Source organism: Ricinus communis, chromosome 8, assembly GCF_019578655.1.
Source record: "Ricinus communis isolate WT05 ecotype wild-type chromosome 8, ASM1957865v1, whole genome shotgun sequence".
Classification (NCBI taxonomy): Eukaryota; Viridiplantae; Streptophyta; class Magnoliopsida; order Malpighiales; family Euphorbiaceae; genus Ricinus; species Ricinus communis.
In genome coordinates this window covers 14968645-14986660 of record NC_063263.1, presented here as the reverse complement: position 1 = coordinate 14986660, position 18016 = coordinate 14968645, and the positions used below count along the sequence as shown (strand labels likewise).

Sequence of the window (18016 nt, the reverse complement as noted above, 5' to 3'; positions counted from 1 at the left end):
GCCATCCATTATTTATTTATATTTATATATATGTAGTATTTACATATTTATTATTATTTAGTATCTTAAATAAAAAGAAAACATTATTTTCAAACCATCACGCTTTTATCTCGATCAAAAAAAGATAAAAAGAACTTGTTTTTCTTAAATAAAACAAGTCAGCCACTCAAATAATGGAAGAAAAAGAAAGTTTTATATTTTTATATACTTTTTAAAAGATGGAAAAGAAATTGAAGGAGATCATTTTGCAAGAGGAACGCCTATGAAAATGCAAGCGATTCCTTTTCTTTTTTTAAAAATGTGTGTAATGTAGAAGAAAATGACAATATGATGCATTTTGTTGTGACTGTAGTGTAAAAAGACATTTGAAAGCTTCAATGAAAGAGAATAAGCGATGAAGAATAAATAAGGAAGAACAAATGGAAATTAGGGTTCCTATAATAGGCAATGCGTAGAGAGTAAAAGGGTAAAAAGAAATTAGTTTATGTGTGAGGTTGGTGAAAGGTGTTTTCGAGATTGAGAAAAGAGTGGTGAAAAAGTCATGGGAGTCCTTTTATAAAACGGCCGTATGCTGATTCTGGCGTGTGTGAGTAAGGGGTTTCAAGTAATTGTCTTGTTTTGTACACAAAGACGGTACTGCCCTGGCCAAGCGACATTGTTTTCATATGGTAAAAGAGTTAGTGCACGACGATTCGGGCATAACAACCGGTTGAGTACTACGTAAAAGGACTAAAGTGCCCTTCAAATTGCGATTGAGGCTACTGTAGTACAAACTATTCATCTTGTATTCTTCTTTATTGTTATTAGATTAATGATATTGTTTCCAATAATTTAAGAATAATCATTCCGTATTCTAGTTATTTGTTGAAAAAAAAATCATATATTCCTATATACTAAATTAGGTTGTTAGAGATTTTTCCTTTTTATCCCATGATTGCTAAATCTGAATTTCAATTTGAAATCTTAGGCAAAAAGGTACGGACAAACTCTCAAACTTTAAATTAAATATAAATTAAACCCGTAATCTCAAAGTAGCTCATTTTTACACCCTTAACATTTTAAAACGGGGCAATAAAACCCTTATTGTGAACAATGGAACCTACTTAAAATCACATCCAATAGAATAGTAACACTTGGCCTACATATTTTTTTATAATTCTAAAAAAACCAATAGAAAAGGATAATACAACAATATTATTTTAAGAAAAAAAGAAAATACAAAAATAAGAAAAACCCTTTTTATTTTTCAAGCCATTTTCGATCTCTTGCTCTCTTTCCACCACTATCAGCATGATCCTTCTCCAATTGCTCGACTATTACTGTAAGCAAGTCATCAATACTGGATAAGAAGAAAGGAGGGTCACGACACCGTAGAGAAGACAAACCTGAGGTCATGACTCGTTGGAGTTGACAAGGCTGAGGTTATGACTTGTTGGGAAGGAAGTAACTAAGTTGGCGACTCACAAGGCCGAAATAGTCTGTCGCTCGCTTCCAACATCCACTGTTGCCTTTTGCGATAGGCATTAATGTCATTAGCTGCTACTTCTTCTTTTCTCCCACTGTTAGCTTCAGTTTGGTAGCTCTAACGCGGGTCATATGAGCTACATCGGCTGGTGAACAACTAATGCTATGAGGTTGTTGAATGACAACTGAATGGTAGAGAAATAGAGAAGACAGCCGGTGATGCTCTTTTTTTTTTTTAATATTTATTTTTCTTTTTAGATCTCCTCAGTTAAATTGGATTGAATGAGATTTAGTTACTTAGATGAGATTATTTGTGTTGGTTGGTTGGCGTTTTTTGAAATTTTTAAATGTATTTTTGTGAATTTAGTCTTTGGTTGTCTAAAAAATAGATGGATGTTTGAATGCTTAGAAAATCGATTTTTATTTAATGTTATTTTTTATTTTAAAATTATTATATTTAAAATGTAATGTTTTAGTTTGGACTTAATTGAGATAATCACATAAGCTTTTAAAATTTAAAATTGTCGAGTAGATGGTGTTATCTATTAAGGGCTTAATTGTTTCAATTTAATTAGTGTAAGAGTATCATTGAGCTGCTATTAAATTTAAGGGCATAATTGCACTTTGGATGAAAGTTAAAGAATATATTGTATCTTTTGCCAAAATCATAACTACTCATAGGTAATATATATATATATAATATTTATCTTTAAAATAGATATAAAAAATACTTTTCAAGTAAAAAGAGATATAAAATTATAAATGGTGATAAAAATATATTATACAGTTCAATAGTCTTAATTCATAAGAAATTATCACTCATATCAACTATTATTATTGTATTGCTCGTATTTATTAATATGAATAAGATTAATAATTTATAATTTCATTGTCTGACCATTAAATTACAATTTAAAAAGTTATTGATTTGATGAAATCAATTTGACATTCAAATAGTAAATAAAAAATTATTAAATTCTAAATTTATGTTATCAAACACGACCAATATGCATGATAATAATACCAATCATAATAAATATGGCTAAATTTTTACGAATCAAATTTTTTTAACAATAATATATATATTCTTGTCACAGTTTTAAACAACATACATCACTTTGGCTGAAAAAAATACATTCCAAAAATTATAAAATAATAGAATTACCCTATATATATTTTATATTTATTTTTCTATTATTCGACATATATAATTTTAATTATTATTAGTAATATATTTTAAACTAATATTAACTATTGCATATCTATTGTTATTAACAATATATATAATAATGTAAAATGAGTTTATATGAAAAGATTTAAAGAAATTTCAATATTTATATTTTAAGAAAATAAAATAATTCAAATTATATTTATTTAATTTTTTTTAATATTTGAAGATTTTATCAGCGTAATATGTATAAATTATTTAATATTTACTCTTAACTTATTAATAACATAATAATTATTTATTGAAATTCTAATTATAAAAATATTAATAAATAATATAGAATTTAATATTTGTATAATTTTTTTTAAAAATATTATAATTAAAATAATAATAATAATTTTTCAACACACAAATAAAATTATTATTATTTTACAATACCTATTGAAATAAATTGTAGCTTCATAACATATTTTATTATTGTAAAATGGAAATCACATGATTCGTACAAAGAAGGCAAAAAAGAAAATTAAAAAGGAGTGGCGGGAAATATGACGTGTATGTAATGTGTATCTAACACGCTTTTCTCCATCTTTTCACAATCTACACACCGCCCCGCCATTTCTCTGATCACCCGCCGTTTATTTCAAAAGAATTCCCTTAACTTACTCCGCCTGCGCATTTTAGCGCCAAACAATCTATCTGCATCTTTCTCTCAAAACAAAGGATTAGGGTTTTAATTTTTGGCAAATAACGGTCAAATGGGAAACAAGATGACCGACGAGCTACTGACCACAGTTAGATCAATCGTTGGCCCTGAATTCTCGGATATGGACATAATCAGAGCTCTTCACTTGTCCAAGAACGACCCTTCAGCAGCTATCAACATAATATTCGATACTCCTAACTTCAATTCAAAATTAAAACCCCAAACACCCTACAAAACCCCCATTTTAGAAAACCCTAATTCTAATCCTACAAAGGAACCAAAACTGGTAAGTAAAGAGAATGAGAATCGCAATATCAGCGTTCATAATTCGGATAACATTGAGGATAATTGTATAAATGAGAATGGGAGTGAATGGTGGTATGCGGGGAGTGGCGACGTGGCAGGGTTGTCGACGAGTAAAGGAAGAAAATTGAAAGCTGGTGATGGAGTTATATTTACATTTCCATTGAAAAGTAGTAATACTTCAAATTCGCCTTCGCAAGGGAAGGCTTTTGGAAAAGGAAGACAACCAGCTACTGCTTGTTCCGAGATTGTTAGGTTTTCCACTAGAGATAGTGGAGAGGTATTCTTTTTGTTATCAAGATCATTACTTTCAGAATTGTATTTAGTGTCTAAACGGAAATACATTTTATAATATTGACATGATTGATTAATTTAGGTATTTATTGGATAAGAGATGGGTTTTTGAGGTGGTGATGTATAATTTGAGTTGTACGTATGATTTCTGTTAATTATGAAGAAAACCATTACTTTTAGACCATTGATTTGATCGGTTAGTTTAAGTATTTTATGGTTAATGCTTAGGTTTTTGAGGTGGTGTCTGATATAAGTAGTATGTTTAATTTTTGTAGTGGTGGATTGTGATTATCTGAGTGGCTTTGGCAGGTTGGTCGAATACCTAATGAGTGGGCTCGGTGTCTTTTGCCGCTTGTTAGATACAAGAAGGTCAGAATTGAGGGTTACTGTAAGTCAGCCCCTGATATACTGGGGATAATGGATACTATTCTTTTGTCAATAAGGTGCGGTCCACTAATAAGAAGATTTAAGTTACCCTTTTTTTATGAGAAATTGTGATAATAAGGTACTCTATTAGTTCACTAGAGCGTGGGTTTGTCATTGCCAAATTAGTGATGCAGCAATGACTCACTACTGATAACAGTGGCTTTGCTACCATATAACTTTATATTATCTTGCTAGGTATAATATACAGTTGCTGATGAATCTTGACTTTGTGTCAGTGTATACATTAATAGTGCTCTGTTCCGCATGCACCAGCAGACCTCCCTTAAGGCAGTCAGCAATCCAACTGAGGAAACAATTGTTCATCCTCTTCCAAATTTGTTCCGCTTGCTAGGATTGACCCCTTTTAAGAAGGTGATAATTTCCCATCTGACTCCTAACCTCTTTTATGGTTTCCGAAGCTCAATGCTAGAAAATGAGATCTTTTTTGACTTGGCATGGAGATTCAAATGCTTAATGGATTCTTTTCGATTTCCAGGCAGAATTTACACCTGCTGATTTGTATACAAGGAAGCGACCTTTGAACTCAAAGGTATAAAAAGCTATCTTATGTTTGTTCGCATCATTTTTGATCTTTTAGTGGAATCTAGCTAGTAATTTTGCATGCACAGGATGGTTCTGGTATTCCTGCATTATTGTTACATGTCAACAAGTCGAAGAATCAATCAAAAGATGGAAGTGAAGTTGAGAATGAGGATTCCATTTCAGATACTGATCTTGATAATATTGTTGGTGTTAGAGATAGCTCTGAGTTAGAGGTATTGATATTTATGAGAAAATTTTACTCAGTGGAGCTGACATTTTCACCTAGTGGTTGCTGTTATTTAAGAGCTGCTATGATTCAGGAAATGGATCCTCCAAGTACACTTCAGTGTGAACTAAGGCCCTACCAAAAACAGGCACTACAGTGGATGTATCAGCTGGAGAAGGGAAAATACACAGATGAGGGAGCTACAGCACTTCATCCATGTTGGGAGGCTTACCATCTGGCAGACCAGTAAGTAGCATTTTGTAGTGAACGAAACAATGTTTTTACTCTGCCATAGATATTAACGAGTTTTGTTTTTTATGGCAGGAGGCAGCTTGTTGTCTATCTGAATACATTTTCAGGTGATGCTACAGTGGAATTTCCAAGCACACTTCAAATGGCCAGGGGAGGAGTATGTGTCCATGCAGCCGAATCTCATTGCTTTTTAAATAGTTGATAGTTTTTGCTATCTACTGTAAGTTGACTAGATTATGTTCTTGAAGATTCTAGCAGATTCTATGGGACTTGGGAAGACCATTATGACCATATCCCTTCTACTTGCTCATTCAGAAAGGGGTGGGACATCGAGTACTCAATTTATGAGTCAGCTGTCCACTGAAAATTCTGATGTCAAGGATACTTCAGATCAACTGCCAAATCCCCCGAAAAACACTAAAAGATTTTCAGGCTTTGACAAGTTGATGAAGCAAAAGAAGATTCTTGTAAACGGTGGCAATCTGCTTATATGCCCTATGACTCTCTTGGGCCAGTGGAAGGTACTTGTGTTGCCATTTTGATGCATACTGTGATTGCCTTCTTTGTTTGTTCCTTAATTATGCATCTCCTTGTTTCTGAGAGTCAATCTAAGCATTTAATTTATTGTCAGGCAGAGATAGAAACTCACACACAGCCTGGTTCTTTGTCTGTATATGTTCATTATGGGCAAAGTAGAGCAAGGGATGCAAAACTCCTGTCCCAGTATGATGTTGTAATAACTACATATGGAGTATTAGCTTCAGAGTTTTCAGCAGAGGTAGCTTAGAAGTATATTGCTTTTTGATATTTGTGTACAAATTTTTTATAACATCACACACAAAATAACAATCTTTTGTTTTACTGTTTTTTTTCTAGAATGCTGAAGATAATGGGGGACTTTACACAGTTCAATGGTTTAGGGTGGTTCTTGATGAGGCACATACCATAAAATCTTCAAAAAGTCAAATTTCTATTGCTGCTGCTGCTCTGGTTGCTGATCGCCGCTGGTGTCTCACTGGAACACCTATCCAGGTGATGTGCTTCACTTGTGTTTCTACAGTCATCCTTGATCTCAATGCTCTCTTATTGCTACATCTTTAGAAGTGCAGAGCTCTATAACAAATCTAAAGTAACTTTCAGCACAGAAGAAATGTTTTATCCTTTAGAAGGAAAACTTGATTACTTCCATGTAGAGCTTTGAGTTTCTAAATTTTATACTTCCTGATGTGTAGTTTCATGTCTCAGAATAATTTAGAGGGAGGAAACTTAATTACTTCTATGTAGAGCTTTGACTTCCTAAATTTTATACTTCCTGATGTGTAGTTTCATGTCTCAGAATAATTTGGAGGACATATACAGCCTTCTTCGGTTCCTGAAGGTGGAACCTTGGGAAAGTTGGGCATGGTATGTTTTCTTCTAGTTCTTCACAATATAAAAATTTATATACAGTTCTGGTCAGACCAGTATTTATTTCTCAAGTGATGAAATCAATTGCAGAATGGGATGTAGGACTTGAGGTGGCTTTTATGTGCAGTCTTCTCATAAATTTTTCTTTTACCACAAAGAAAAATAGAATGCACAGTTCTTCTTTGTTTATAACCAGGGTATTGTTTGAGAAGGCAGTTTCTGCGTGCTGAACTGTATGGTAATAGCTTATGTCTGCTAGTGATTATAAATCAATCAGATGGGCTGTTCAATATTTTCTGAGTCTTCCAAAATTTATTTTCCTGTGTCATTATTAGTAGGCACTATTCAATAAAGATCAAGACTAGTAGATAAACAATCAATGGAGAATTTAACCTAGGTCTTTGTAAGTGGTAAATTGTGTATGTGAGAAAACATATTGCATTTCTTATTCCTGAATTAAAGCAGATACTATGTGTCTCCAGAGTTGATGTAGCATGTTAATTATGTGGTTATTTTGTTTCTTTTATGACGTAGGTGGAATAAACTCGTCCAAAAACCATTTGAGGAGGGTGACGAGAGAGGGCTGAAGTTGCTTCAGTCGATTTTAAAGCCAATTATGTTAAGGAGAACAAAGTCTACCACAGATCGAGAAGGCAGGTAAGTGCCTTGGCTAATGGCGTAGTACATCATCTGTTCTCGACCTTCTCTAATTTCATCATTGAGGGTTTTTGCTTTTGCAGGCCAATACTGGTTCTTCCTCCTGCAGATATTCAGGTGATTTACTGTGAATTGACTGAAGCAGAAAGAGATTTCTATGAGGCTTTGTTTAAAAGATCCAAGGTTTATAGTTATTTTACACAGATGCTCTCATATGTTCATTTGATAACTTCTCTGTCATCTTTTTATATAACTTGTCAAGGGAATCTCTTCCAGGTGAAGTTTAATCAATTTGTAGAGCAAGGGCGAGTTCTTCATAACTATGCTTCTATCTTGGAGTTACTCTTGCGTCTTCGGCAATGCTGTGACCATCCATTTCTTGTGATGAGGTGTGGATCTTACCCTTCTTAGCATATTATTATTTTCATCTGGTTCTGCTTTATTAATGATTTCTGCGGAGCATGTGTGGTTTTGAGAGGACCTGTCGGGTACTTCTGTAATAAATTACTATCACAGATACTTACCTCATACTCATTTTGCTTTAAATTACTAATACATGTTTTCTTCACATCTTTGTTAATGAAATGTACTATTATATTGTTGGTCATGGGTTCAAATTACGTGTTTAGTCGAGGTGATACACAAGAATATTCTGACCTAGACAAGCTAGCAAAGCGCTTCCTTAAAGGTGGTCAGAATATGTTGGAAGGAGAGGCCAGAGATGTGCCATCACGGGCGTATGTTGAAGAGGTTGTAGAAGAGCTGAGGAAGGGGGATCAGGGAGAGTGTCCAATATGTCTTGAAGCATTTGAAGATGCAGTATTGACACTTTGTGCTCACCGCTTATGCCGGGAATGTCTCTTGGCAAGCTGGCGAAATTCTACTTCTGGTTTATGTCCTGTTTGTAGGTATCTTCATACTGCTGTTATGGTTTTATAACTATGAATTTTATCTTTCAGTATTTCATTTTAGGTTTGAACTTTGTTCTCTATGAAACCTTTTTTTTATGAGCTCTTCTTTTCTTACAAATTGTATCTTTCTGCTGTACAGGAAAATTGTCACTAGGCAAGAACTCATTACAGCTCCAACTGACAGTCGCTTCCAGATTGATATTGAGAAAAATTGGGTGGAATCATCCAAAGTAATTGTTCTCTTGCAAGAACTTGAAAATCTTCGTTCATCAGGCTCTAAGAGCATTCTCTTCAGCCAATGGACTGCTTTTCTGGATCTCTTACAAATTCCTCTTTCAAGGTGTGGATTTCTAGCTGCTTAAAGATTTTAAAGTGATATGCTGGGTAGTATAAGCACTTATTGTAATATTTATAAGCTGTATGCTCTAGGCAAGTGGACTAACATGAAGAACTTGGAGTCTTGCTTGGATTGGTTCCACTTTAGGGACTATCTGGTTATCTATTATAAGATTGCTAGAGTTAACAGTCTGACCTGCCCAGTTTTCTTGCGTCTATATTGCATCCACATTTGGTTCAAGTTGATTTTGTCAATTAGAGGGTTAATATGAATAATGTCTGATTATTGAGATTTTAATTCTGTAGCTTTTTCTTTTGTGCTTTTTTCATCTTGTGCTTTGAATATTTTCATGAAATTTTTCTATCGTTTGTGTTATTTGAAATGATGTTCTGATGTGTCAGTTTCAGCCATCCACTCATACTAATTTAATTCTCATACTGGCCAGGAGTGGTATATCGTATGTTCGTCTTGATGGGACTCTAAATCAGCAGCAGCGAGAAAGAGTAATAAAACAGTTCTCAGAAGATGACAGCATCCTGGTCTGTGAATATCTTAATTTTTTCCCTATCATTTTTCTGTTTCTCTGTGATAGAGGTTGACATGTCAAAAGTCTAGTAGAAGGCTTGAGTTTGGTCATCTGAGTGGTGGTTGTGCAATCAGGTATTACTGATGTCATTGAAGGCTGGTGGTGTTGGGATAAATCTAACAGCTGCTTCCAATGCCTTTGTCATGGTATGCACATGATTGACTTCATTTTCAAGTTGTAATGTAGTCCTTGGATGGACAAGTTTTATTTGTAGTTGTGTAAACTTCAGCTGAGTCTTAGATATACCAGAGGCCTTTGGTTTTGTTTTGCATTTCTCAAATCATGAAAAGAAGCACTAACTATATTGTTTATGGGTTCACAAAATGAATGAATGAATTTCTCGGTTGCTTCTGATTACACTTTTCTGTCTGGCTAAACTTTTGTTTGATAAAGCATTTTTATGATGTTTATTATCTACCAGTTGGTTCTTTGAGTAATTTGGAGGTGAGATTATTATCAAAATAGGTGAGATTATTATCAAAATATTTTAAGTAACTGCATTTAAAGAGGATATGGATGTTCATTGTAATTCTAGTTCTTCATAACTGAATATACTCCCTCCTTTTCTTCTTATCTCTCTTTCGGGATGATATTTGTTAAGGTCAAGTTTCATCGTGTGTATTTTCCTCTTATTATAAATTTTTCTTTCTGTTTACTATGCTTTTTATGATCATTATATTAACATTCAAACTTTATGTAGGATCCTTGGTGGAATCCAGCTGTAGAGGAACAAGCTGTCATGCGGATTCATCGTATTGGACAAACAAAACCAGTGATGATCAAGCGCTTCATTGTGAAGGTAAATATTTTTATCCGTTAGAGCATGTTTATTTACTTTTGTTCCATTGGTGCGACTATTGCAATATAGCTGTTAAGTGAATCTGACAAGCTGAAGTGTTGCCTCTGAAAATACTGGTAACTGACTAAAGCAGCAGTATGGTGTTCCATTTTTGTGACAGGGAACTTTGAGCTTCAGAATTTAGTTGTTCAGTATCATTATTTTTGCGGCTCATTATTTGTTTCTGAAGTTTCTTAAATAATCTGATGGCAGGGAACTGTTGAGGAAAGAATGGAGGCAGTGCAAGCGCGCAAACAGCGGATGGTTTCTGGTGCCTTAACTGATCAAGAAGTTCGAACTGCACGTATTGAAGAGCTGAAGATGCTTTTTACGTAAAGTGAATGGATGTCTTGCATTGATAAAAGGAAGCACATTCTCCATGGCTTCACCAGCTCCTCGGGTCAACACATCTAAAGGTGCTTTTTACAGGGCACAGAATTTTTTGAAGCAGCAAGGCTCCAAGATGTCTTCGTTCAGTGCCAAGTTTTTGTCCTCGAGGTCAAGTTGCTGGTGGCTGGCAAATTTGGTTCTCCAATTACTACAAGCTTTGATTATTTAATACAACTGGGGGTTGGCTCTAGCCACAAATGAAATTGTGCTTCTGTGCAGTGAAGGATGAAGGATCATGTCTCTATGACTGATTCTTACAATTCGGCATCCATCCAGAATGATAGAAGATCTCTATTTGGCAGTATTTCAAACAGAATCATTTGTTTATATAGTAAGAAAATTCTTGAAGGTGAGTATATCCAAATTTAGGACTTCAGAATTGCAGTGTAAGGACTGGCTGCCAATTACCATTGTGCATTGCTATCACCAAGAAGTACTGGATTTTCCTTCACATATGCTCGGAAAGGAGAGCAGATCTACTAATTCATAGTAAGAGGGGTCTTGAACTAAAATAGATTCTGTAAGCTAAAAAGAAAGTAGCTTGAGCAATTAAATTACTTGAACTCTTTTATAAATTATTTGATCTTTCACTTAGTATTTTATATATTTAATGTTACAAAATACATTATTTTTTATAATTATTTTATTTAAACTTTTTTTTAAATATTTATTATTATTTTATATATTAATTTTAAATGATATGTTTTTTTTATTTATTTATTTGACCATCTATTATTAGTTTCACTTTATTTCTATGGAAATAAAAACATTATTCTTTAAGAGGGGAGAATAAAATTTTAATCACTTTTTTTATCATTATTTTATATATTATTTCTAATTCACTCAATTTTAAAATGCTATATTTCTCTTCTCTAATCACTCTATTCCAACTATTATTGTGAGATGAGATTAAATTATAATCATATTATAGAGTTTGGTTCTTGATCATCTATATGGAGCGGCTAGATTCAAGAATTTGAATCCAAAATTTACATCTTTAATATACAATTAAACAGTTGAGATTTTATTAAGAACTTGAATTTAAAATTTAAAAAATATATATTTTGTTAAAATTATGCAAATATAAACATGTTAATTCTGAGAAAAGGAACACGAGCTTTTAGCTATTTGAATGGCATGGGCAGGTGAATGTAGCGGAAGTATGAAAACCAGTTAAACGCAGTCGTTTTAGTGTGGCACATGCTGAATGTGGGAGTAATCCCGTATTGAGGACATCGTTTTGATTAGCAGTGGAAGGAGTCTGACTCTGAACAAATAAATAAGTCATTTCTCGCGGCGCAAAATCAACTGAAGTGTAGAGCTGTTAGTTTTTTCTTGTCTTTTTGAGAATCCACAGAAAGAGGAATTGACATGAAGATGGCTGCATCACACAAGAGAAAGAGGCAATTGGGTTACAGGAAAGAAGAAGACAGAATGAGCCAACTGCCAGATGAACTTCTATGGACATGATTCGCGTTGTTAGAACCTGTATTTTATCGAAGAGGTGGAGGTATTTATGGGCCTCTTGTCCCTTTCTGATATTCGATTACGATTCGTTTCCAGGGAGAGATGTCAGTGATGAGTCCAAAATGAGATCTTTCATTAGCTTTATCAATCAAGTTGTGATGCGTCGCGATCCTTCTCCCAGTGTCAAGTTCTCTTTTGATTCAGGTCATTTGTTCAAGGGTAGTGAAGTGGAACCTTTGATTTGTTATGCTATTAAACATCAGGTTCAGCATCTTCACATAGTAGCCTATTGTCCTCGTACACCTATTGAGTTCCCTTGTTGTTTCTATAGCTGTGAATCTCCGACAACCCTGAAACTGGCTGCTTATTATGAGAGCATAAATTTGCCCAAATCATTTGGCTTTCCATCTTTGAAAAGCTTGCATCTTTTTGGTTTTAGTTTTGATGGGACTATTCTATCAACTTGCCAAATCTTGAGATTCTCAAACTTGAGGACATAAACCGGGATAACACAAGTTTCAATATTCATGCTCTCTATCTGAAAAGCTTGCAAATCTTCTATTCCAGAATCACGTCCCCTGCATTTATCTACAGTTCTGAAACTCTTACTAGAGTTACGATCTTTGCTTCCAAAACTTACCAGATTCAAGTTTTATGGGACTAAACCTTTACTGTGCACTGCCAAGAACCTCACTTCTGTGCACAAAGTAAATATCGATTTATGTCCAGATATTGAGCGTATCTGGGATATCGATTCAAAGAAGCAGCTCGGTCTCTATTTGAGCAAGTTGCTCAATGAGTTTCATAAAAATCATCACATTGTCCTTGACTACAGTTAAGGTATGTAGTAAATATATTGATATCTGTGCACAAGCATAGATCTATATTACATACATCACGGACACAGAAATCATATTCCTATTGATATTGTAGATCTTCGGTGCACATGTCTATTTAACTATTTTGCATTTATACTGGGTTGATTATTAACAATTCTACTGTTTTCAAGGTTCTTTCGCAAGTTCCTGATATACTGAATGAGCAACCATCAAAATCTCCTAGCTTGGAGTGTCTGAAGTTGAAAACTAATACATGGTGGAAGAACCTCTCTCTGCTTTCCTGTATCCTTACTTTCTTAATGACTCCTCCATTTTGAAAGTATGTCAATTATATTAATTCCTGGATGAGGTAAACATAACAATTCCTCTTGTATTCTTATTGTTTGACACTGATACCGTGTGCACTTTTGGACATCAACAGACTTCCTTTTAATGATTTCTTAAGTGCAGTTGTCAAAGCAACTTGTCTTTTTTAGGTTGCCTTGTGGTTTTTCCGAGGTGCAAATGCCAAACCAGGTTTTATTTGAAGCAGTTTTTGTTCATCTTGATCATGCAACCTAGGAGCAGCAAGTATTGCACCTGCAACTCAACTATAGTGAGAGAGTTGGAGCCTTGGAGGCCATGTCCATTGTTCCTCTAAATAGAGAACTCTTGCTTTCCAGGCTTTGAGGCTAAGGTGTTTAAGTGGATCTTCCATGGCAGAATCTCATCCACGTTCTCAACAGAGAAATCATATTAATTATCATGATCAACTGCTCCTTAAATTTCAATTTAATTAGTTTAAAGAAGTTGCTCAAATATGTTTTGCTTTCTAGTCACCTTCCTAATAAACAAATAATACGAGTTAATTTTATTTTTAATTTATTTACGGGATTTTCCATTAAACCATATTAATCATTTCTACTGTTCTTTATGATTACTTGGCTTTCGGACTTGATTACATTTAGTATTATTATTTCATTATATTAGGTTGTTTTAGAAATTTAATTTTTATCCTTCAGTTTTATTAAAATCTTTATACATTCAACAAGCTTATTATGTGAGTATTTATTTTATTTTTCAAATTTATATAATATAAAATGGATTTTTAGCGTTTTCATAACTCGATTAAATATTCATAAGAACAAGAACTTAAGATGGACACTAAATCAGATTTAAGATAAGTACAAATAGCAATAGATAAATCTTAAAACATATAAGTTTTGAGATATAGAATAAAAACCTTAAAATATGAATTTCATTTTTAGCACTTGGGCATTATTATGCATTAATTTTTATGTGTTTTTGAATTAATTTTGTTCTATTTGAACTATTATATTAATATATAATAACTATGAATTTCGTTCTTAGCACTTGGGCATTATTATGTATAATTTTATGTGTCTTTAATTAATTTTCTTTTATTTGAATTATTATATTAATACATTAATTAATATGTTAGTTTCTAATTAATTAATAATTTTAATTTTAATAAAATATTAGATATATTTTTACTTTTAGTTTATATAAATATTATTAATATATTAATTGATAAATTAATAAAAAATTTAGAAGATTTTATTTATTATATTATTAATTAAATTTTTATGCATTCAATTTAATATTAATGAGATTATGTATATATAATTATTTTTAAATAATATCTATAATTAAAATAATAATAGCAATTATATAGTTTCATCAAAGTTGGGTATTATCAATGGTGAAGAATCTTTTAATCTTGTGGAAGAGGACATTAGAGAAGTAGAATTGTTTGGATAAAAAAGGCTTCTGGAGTTTTATTTAATAAAATATTTAGCCTTTCTAGTGAGAGTATGTATGTATTTCAATTGTTTGATGAAACCAAAGTTTTGGACTTATTGATTGAAATAGTTTAAATTTCGTCTGGTTGAACCTTAGACTTAGGTGCCAAATTAAAACTTTCTTCAATAGCGAAAAGTAGTAAAACCCGACCCGGAAATGGTTACCAACAAAACATCAACCATTATAACACAACAACATATGACATATACAAATCGGACGGGTCAACGTAAAAATGGGTTCGGAGGAGAAGGAACCACCGTCTTCAAACCGTCGATTATCATGCTCCCCCTGCTTCGATGCTCTTTGGTTCTGCTACTGTAATTAACTCCCTTTTTACTTAAAACATGTTCTTTTTTATTTTTTGTTAGCTTAATTCAATTGCACAAAATAGAGTAGTTCAATCTTTGTTTAAATTTCTAATTGCTATTCTTTATGAATCCCTTTTCCAATTTTTAATTTGCGTCTTCACTTAAACCCTTTTTTGAAATTAATTAAATGGGTGGTATTGTTTTTGTCTTGTGCAGCTCCGGTGCATCAAATGCAGCAGTACTATAGACTAGGAGTTCTTGATAATTGTTCTGAGAAATGGAGTGCTCTTGTTGATTGTTTAACTCTCAAGACTAAGAGATCTTCTCAAATTCAGGTACCCTTTTCAATTTTATTAATCTATAATTTTTTTTTTCTTTCTCTAGTTACTTGAAGGTCTTTCTTCTGGTGAATTATATTAAAAAACGTAATCTCTGACAATCGAGTATTTGGGATTGAGGAACTATGTGATTTTTATTGTTGAAGATTTCATATGTTTATACCCTTTTTCAAGGAAACCTGCGTGTGTTTTGCTTAATATTTTTGTCCAAGTGTTTTAGTCACATTGTTTAATTTGATAAGTTTATAAGTTTTATCCTTGGAAGAGAGCTCTACGATTTAAACTTGTTGATAGTGCAACTATAAGTTCTTATACACACATGAAGAGGTTAAAAAAATGCTCTTTGCTCCACCTATGTGAACTTTTTAGCTTAGAACACCATGATTGTATCAATATCATTTTGCCGTGTTTGGTGCTGGTGGTATAGCAATAGACATATATGCTGTACTACTTCTACTGTATATTTTATGGGAATGCTATCTGCTGTATCCTTAACGTATATTCAACATCACTGCAAAAGTCGCATTCTGATTAGTACCACTGAAATCATTCCTAAGTTTAATGCTCCCTTGCTGAACTAAATTCTCGAACCTTCATTTTGTTTAATTTGTGCGTATGGTATTTTTGACGTGTCTCATGGAATGCCAGCTTATTGGATTATTCATAGTTGTTGGATTCCTTGAGGTCTAGCAATTTCTCTGGTACCTTCAGTGAGTAGGTAGATATATCATTTAAATTCCCTTAGGCATTATCGGTACATACACGAAAGGATTTGGGGTTCCTTTTTCTGTGTTTTTTTAAGGGTTTCAGAATTTCTTGTTTAAAGATTTTCTTTTCACAAATAGCTCCAGTGATGAATACAGAGAAGATGAAAAATGTCGTTCCAATTTCTGAAGGTATTATGTTGAGCTAAATATTTTTCTGAGGAGCTTCAATTGTCACCTTTCTTCTCATATTCCTCTGTCTCTTGATTCTTGAGGTTCAGCCTTTTCCGAGTTGTCTCTTTTATTCGTCTGCCATCCGCAGATGATTCTTTTGTACGGTAATTCTGTAATAAAATATTGACTTCTTCTCAACCTTCTTATATTCCTTTTGATAGACTTAGGTGTCTGATTTAATCACTAAACTAAAATTCTATTATATTCTTAATCAGTTCTTGGTAATAGAGAGTTCATGATTTCATAGCATTTTATTACAGCGACAGTAGATCTGGAGCCTGAAAGCGTATTGCAGATCCTTTTCTTCTTCCAGTGCTTACATAGTTTGTTTGTTTTCTGTGTTATGTTCTATGCCTGACAGTAGTGAAATCTGCTGTGGAAACGCAGGAAATTTTAGACACTCGCGAGAGGGCGAAGCCGCCCCACATTTGGACTTTCCGGACGCCAGAAGAAGCATCAACTCACTGGAAAGAGCTGTTTGGAGATATAGATAAAGTTGAATGAGGACTCAATTTTGACAGTCTCTTTTAAGGTGGTGGCTGTATTATGCTTTTGCTTTACCAAAATAAGAGAACCATAGAATTATAGCGGCTAAAATGCAGGCTTAATGGCTAGTGCCATCCGATATCTACTCAGAGAAAGGCAATTTCTTTTTCTTTTCTTCTTCTTCTTTTTTTTTTTTTTTTGGTTTCCCAATTTTGGGCTCGTATTTTAGCTTCTGTTTTCCATTCGATGCAAATGGTTTGCTTAACTGAGTTGCTTGGCAAAGTTGGCAAAGTAACAGTCAGATTTTTTGTTTGTTCCATTAATGACATGGATTAGATTTTTCATACATCATGAAATCTTAGTCCACTTAACCGCTTGGATTTGGCCAGACTCCAACCAACGACTAGGATTTGGCCGGGTGGCCAAGGACCTCTTAGTCCCAGGTGGCACTCTCCCCTCTCTAACTCTTAACAATTGAATCTCATTTTCATGAGAAAAAAATCAAATAATTGTTAAACAATTAGTTGGCAGACTATTGCTATTTTGATTACAATTTTTTTTTATTTAAAAACTTAGAATCTTATTTTTTTATTTTAAAAAATTCATATGTATAAAGTTTGACTAATAATACATAAAATATGAAATATGACATAATTGATATATTATCATCAATCCAATATTTTAGGATCTTTTTAATAGATTTTCAATATTTAGGGTTCTTTTCCTTTATAGTTAAATTAGATAAATTCAATGAAATATCAAAATTAGAACTAGAGTTGGAAATAATCCAATTTGAATTATAAATGCATCAATTTATTTCATAAAAGATAAATTAAGATTTGAACAAATACTTTCTTTTAAATATCATATCAAGTTGTAATTTTAGAAGTATTTATTTTTATTTGAAATTTAATAATATTTAATTTTTTATTAAATAAATAATAATAAATCCAACTATTAATATTTACGTTCAATAAATAAAATTATATATAAGTGGCCTCTCAATGGTAAAGGGCGATTCTTGGTTTGAATTCAAAATCATCTTTCAATAATAGAAGCACCAATTAATATTCAAGATTTTTACAAATCATAGTTTATTCATATTTGGAAATAAAATCTCATAAAATTAAATTTTTAAGAAAATCAGATATCAAATAAAACAAATAATTATTCTATTACTAAATAAATCAGAGACATCTGTTTTATTTTACTAATTAAGACAGATTCTCTCCTTTATATATAGTAAAAACAAATAAATACTGTAACCGTAAAATTAAAATCATAATTATAATAATACAAAACACAGAATCCTAAAGAAAATGTAATAAA

General features: G+C 32.7%; 2 protein-coding genes and 1 non-coding gene across 5 annotated transcripts; all 3 read left to right on the top strand.

The window, feature by feature from the left end:
- The first annotated feature begins 3197 nt into the window (after window positions 1–3197).
- Window positions 3198–11098, top strand: LOC8266996 (DNA repair protein RAD5A). 3 transcript variants are annotated; one of them, XM_048378080.1, is made up of 20 exons: window positions 3200–3921; window positions 4245–4378; window positions 4613–4733; window positions 4858–4911; window positions 4991–5137; window positions 5225–5376; window positions 5455–5539; window positions 5631–5903; window positions 6014–6160; window positions 6259–6414; window positions 6719–6786; window positions 7324–7446; window positions 7530–7629; window positions 7723–7835; window positions 8076–8354; window positions 8497–8697; window positions 9140–9233; window positions 9355–9426; window positions 9981–10079; window positions 10332–11098. In XM_048378080.1, the coding sequence occupies exons 1-20, from the start codon at window positions 3391–3393 to the stop codon at window positions 10452–10454; spliced, it is 3072 nt and encodes a 1023-aa protein (XP_048234037.1). In that variant the 5' UTR covers window positions 3200–3390; the 3' UTR covers window positions 10455–11098. The 3 variants fall into 3 exon arrangements, with proteins under 3 accessions (XP_015579852.2, XP_048234037.1, XP_002527439.2); XM_002527393.4 differs by having other exon boundaries at window positions 4598–4733; XM_015724366.3 differs by lacking the exons at window positions 9140–9233; window positions 9355–9426; window positions 9981–10079; window positions 10332–11098 and having other exon boundaries at window positions 3198–3921; window positions 4598–4733; window positions 8076–8350; window positions 8497–8638.
- Window positions 11099–12486: 1388 nt separating this feature from the next.
- LOC107261921 lies at window positions 12487–13678 on the top strand. Its single transcript, XR_007217034.1, has 2 exons — window positions 12487–12815; window positions 12985–13678. It is a non-coding gene; the product is annotated as an uncharacterized LOC107261921 (transcript).
- An 888-nt stretch (window positions 13679–14566) lies between these two features.
- Window positions 14567–17033, top strand: LOC8266997. The gene is made up of 3 exons (XM_015724352.3): window positions 14567–14934; window positions 15142–15260; window positions 16589–17033. The coding sequence occupies exons 1-3, from the start codon at window positions 14850–14852 to the stop codon at window positions 16703–16705; spliced, it is 321 nt and encodes a 106-aa protein (XP_015579838.1). The 5' UTR covers window positions 14567–14849; the 3' UTR covers window positions 16706–17033.
- The last annotated feature ends 983 nt before the right edge of the window (window positions 17034–18016 follow it).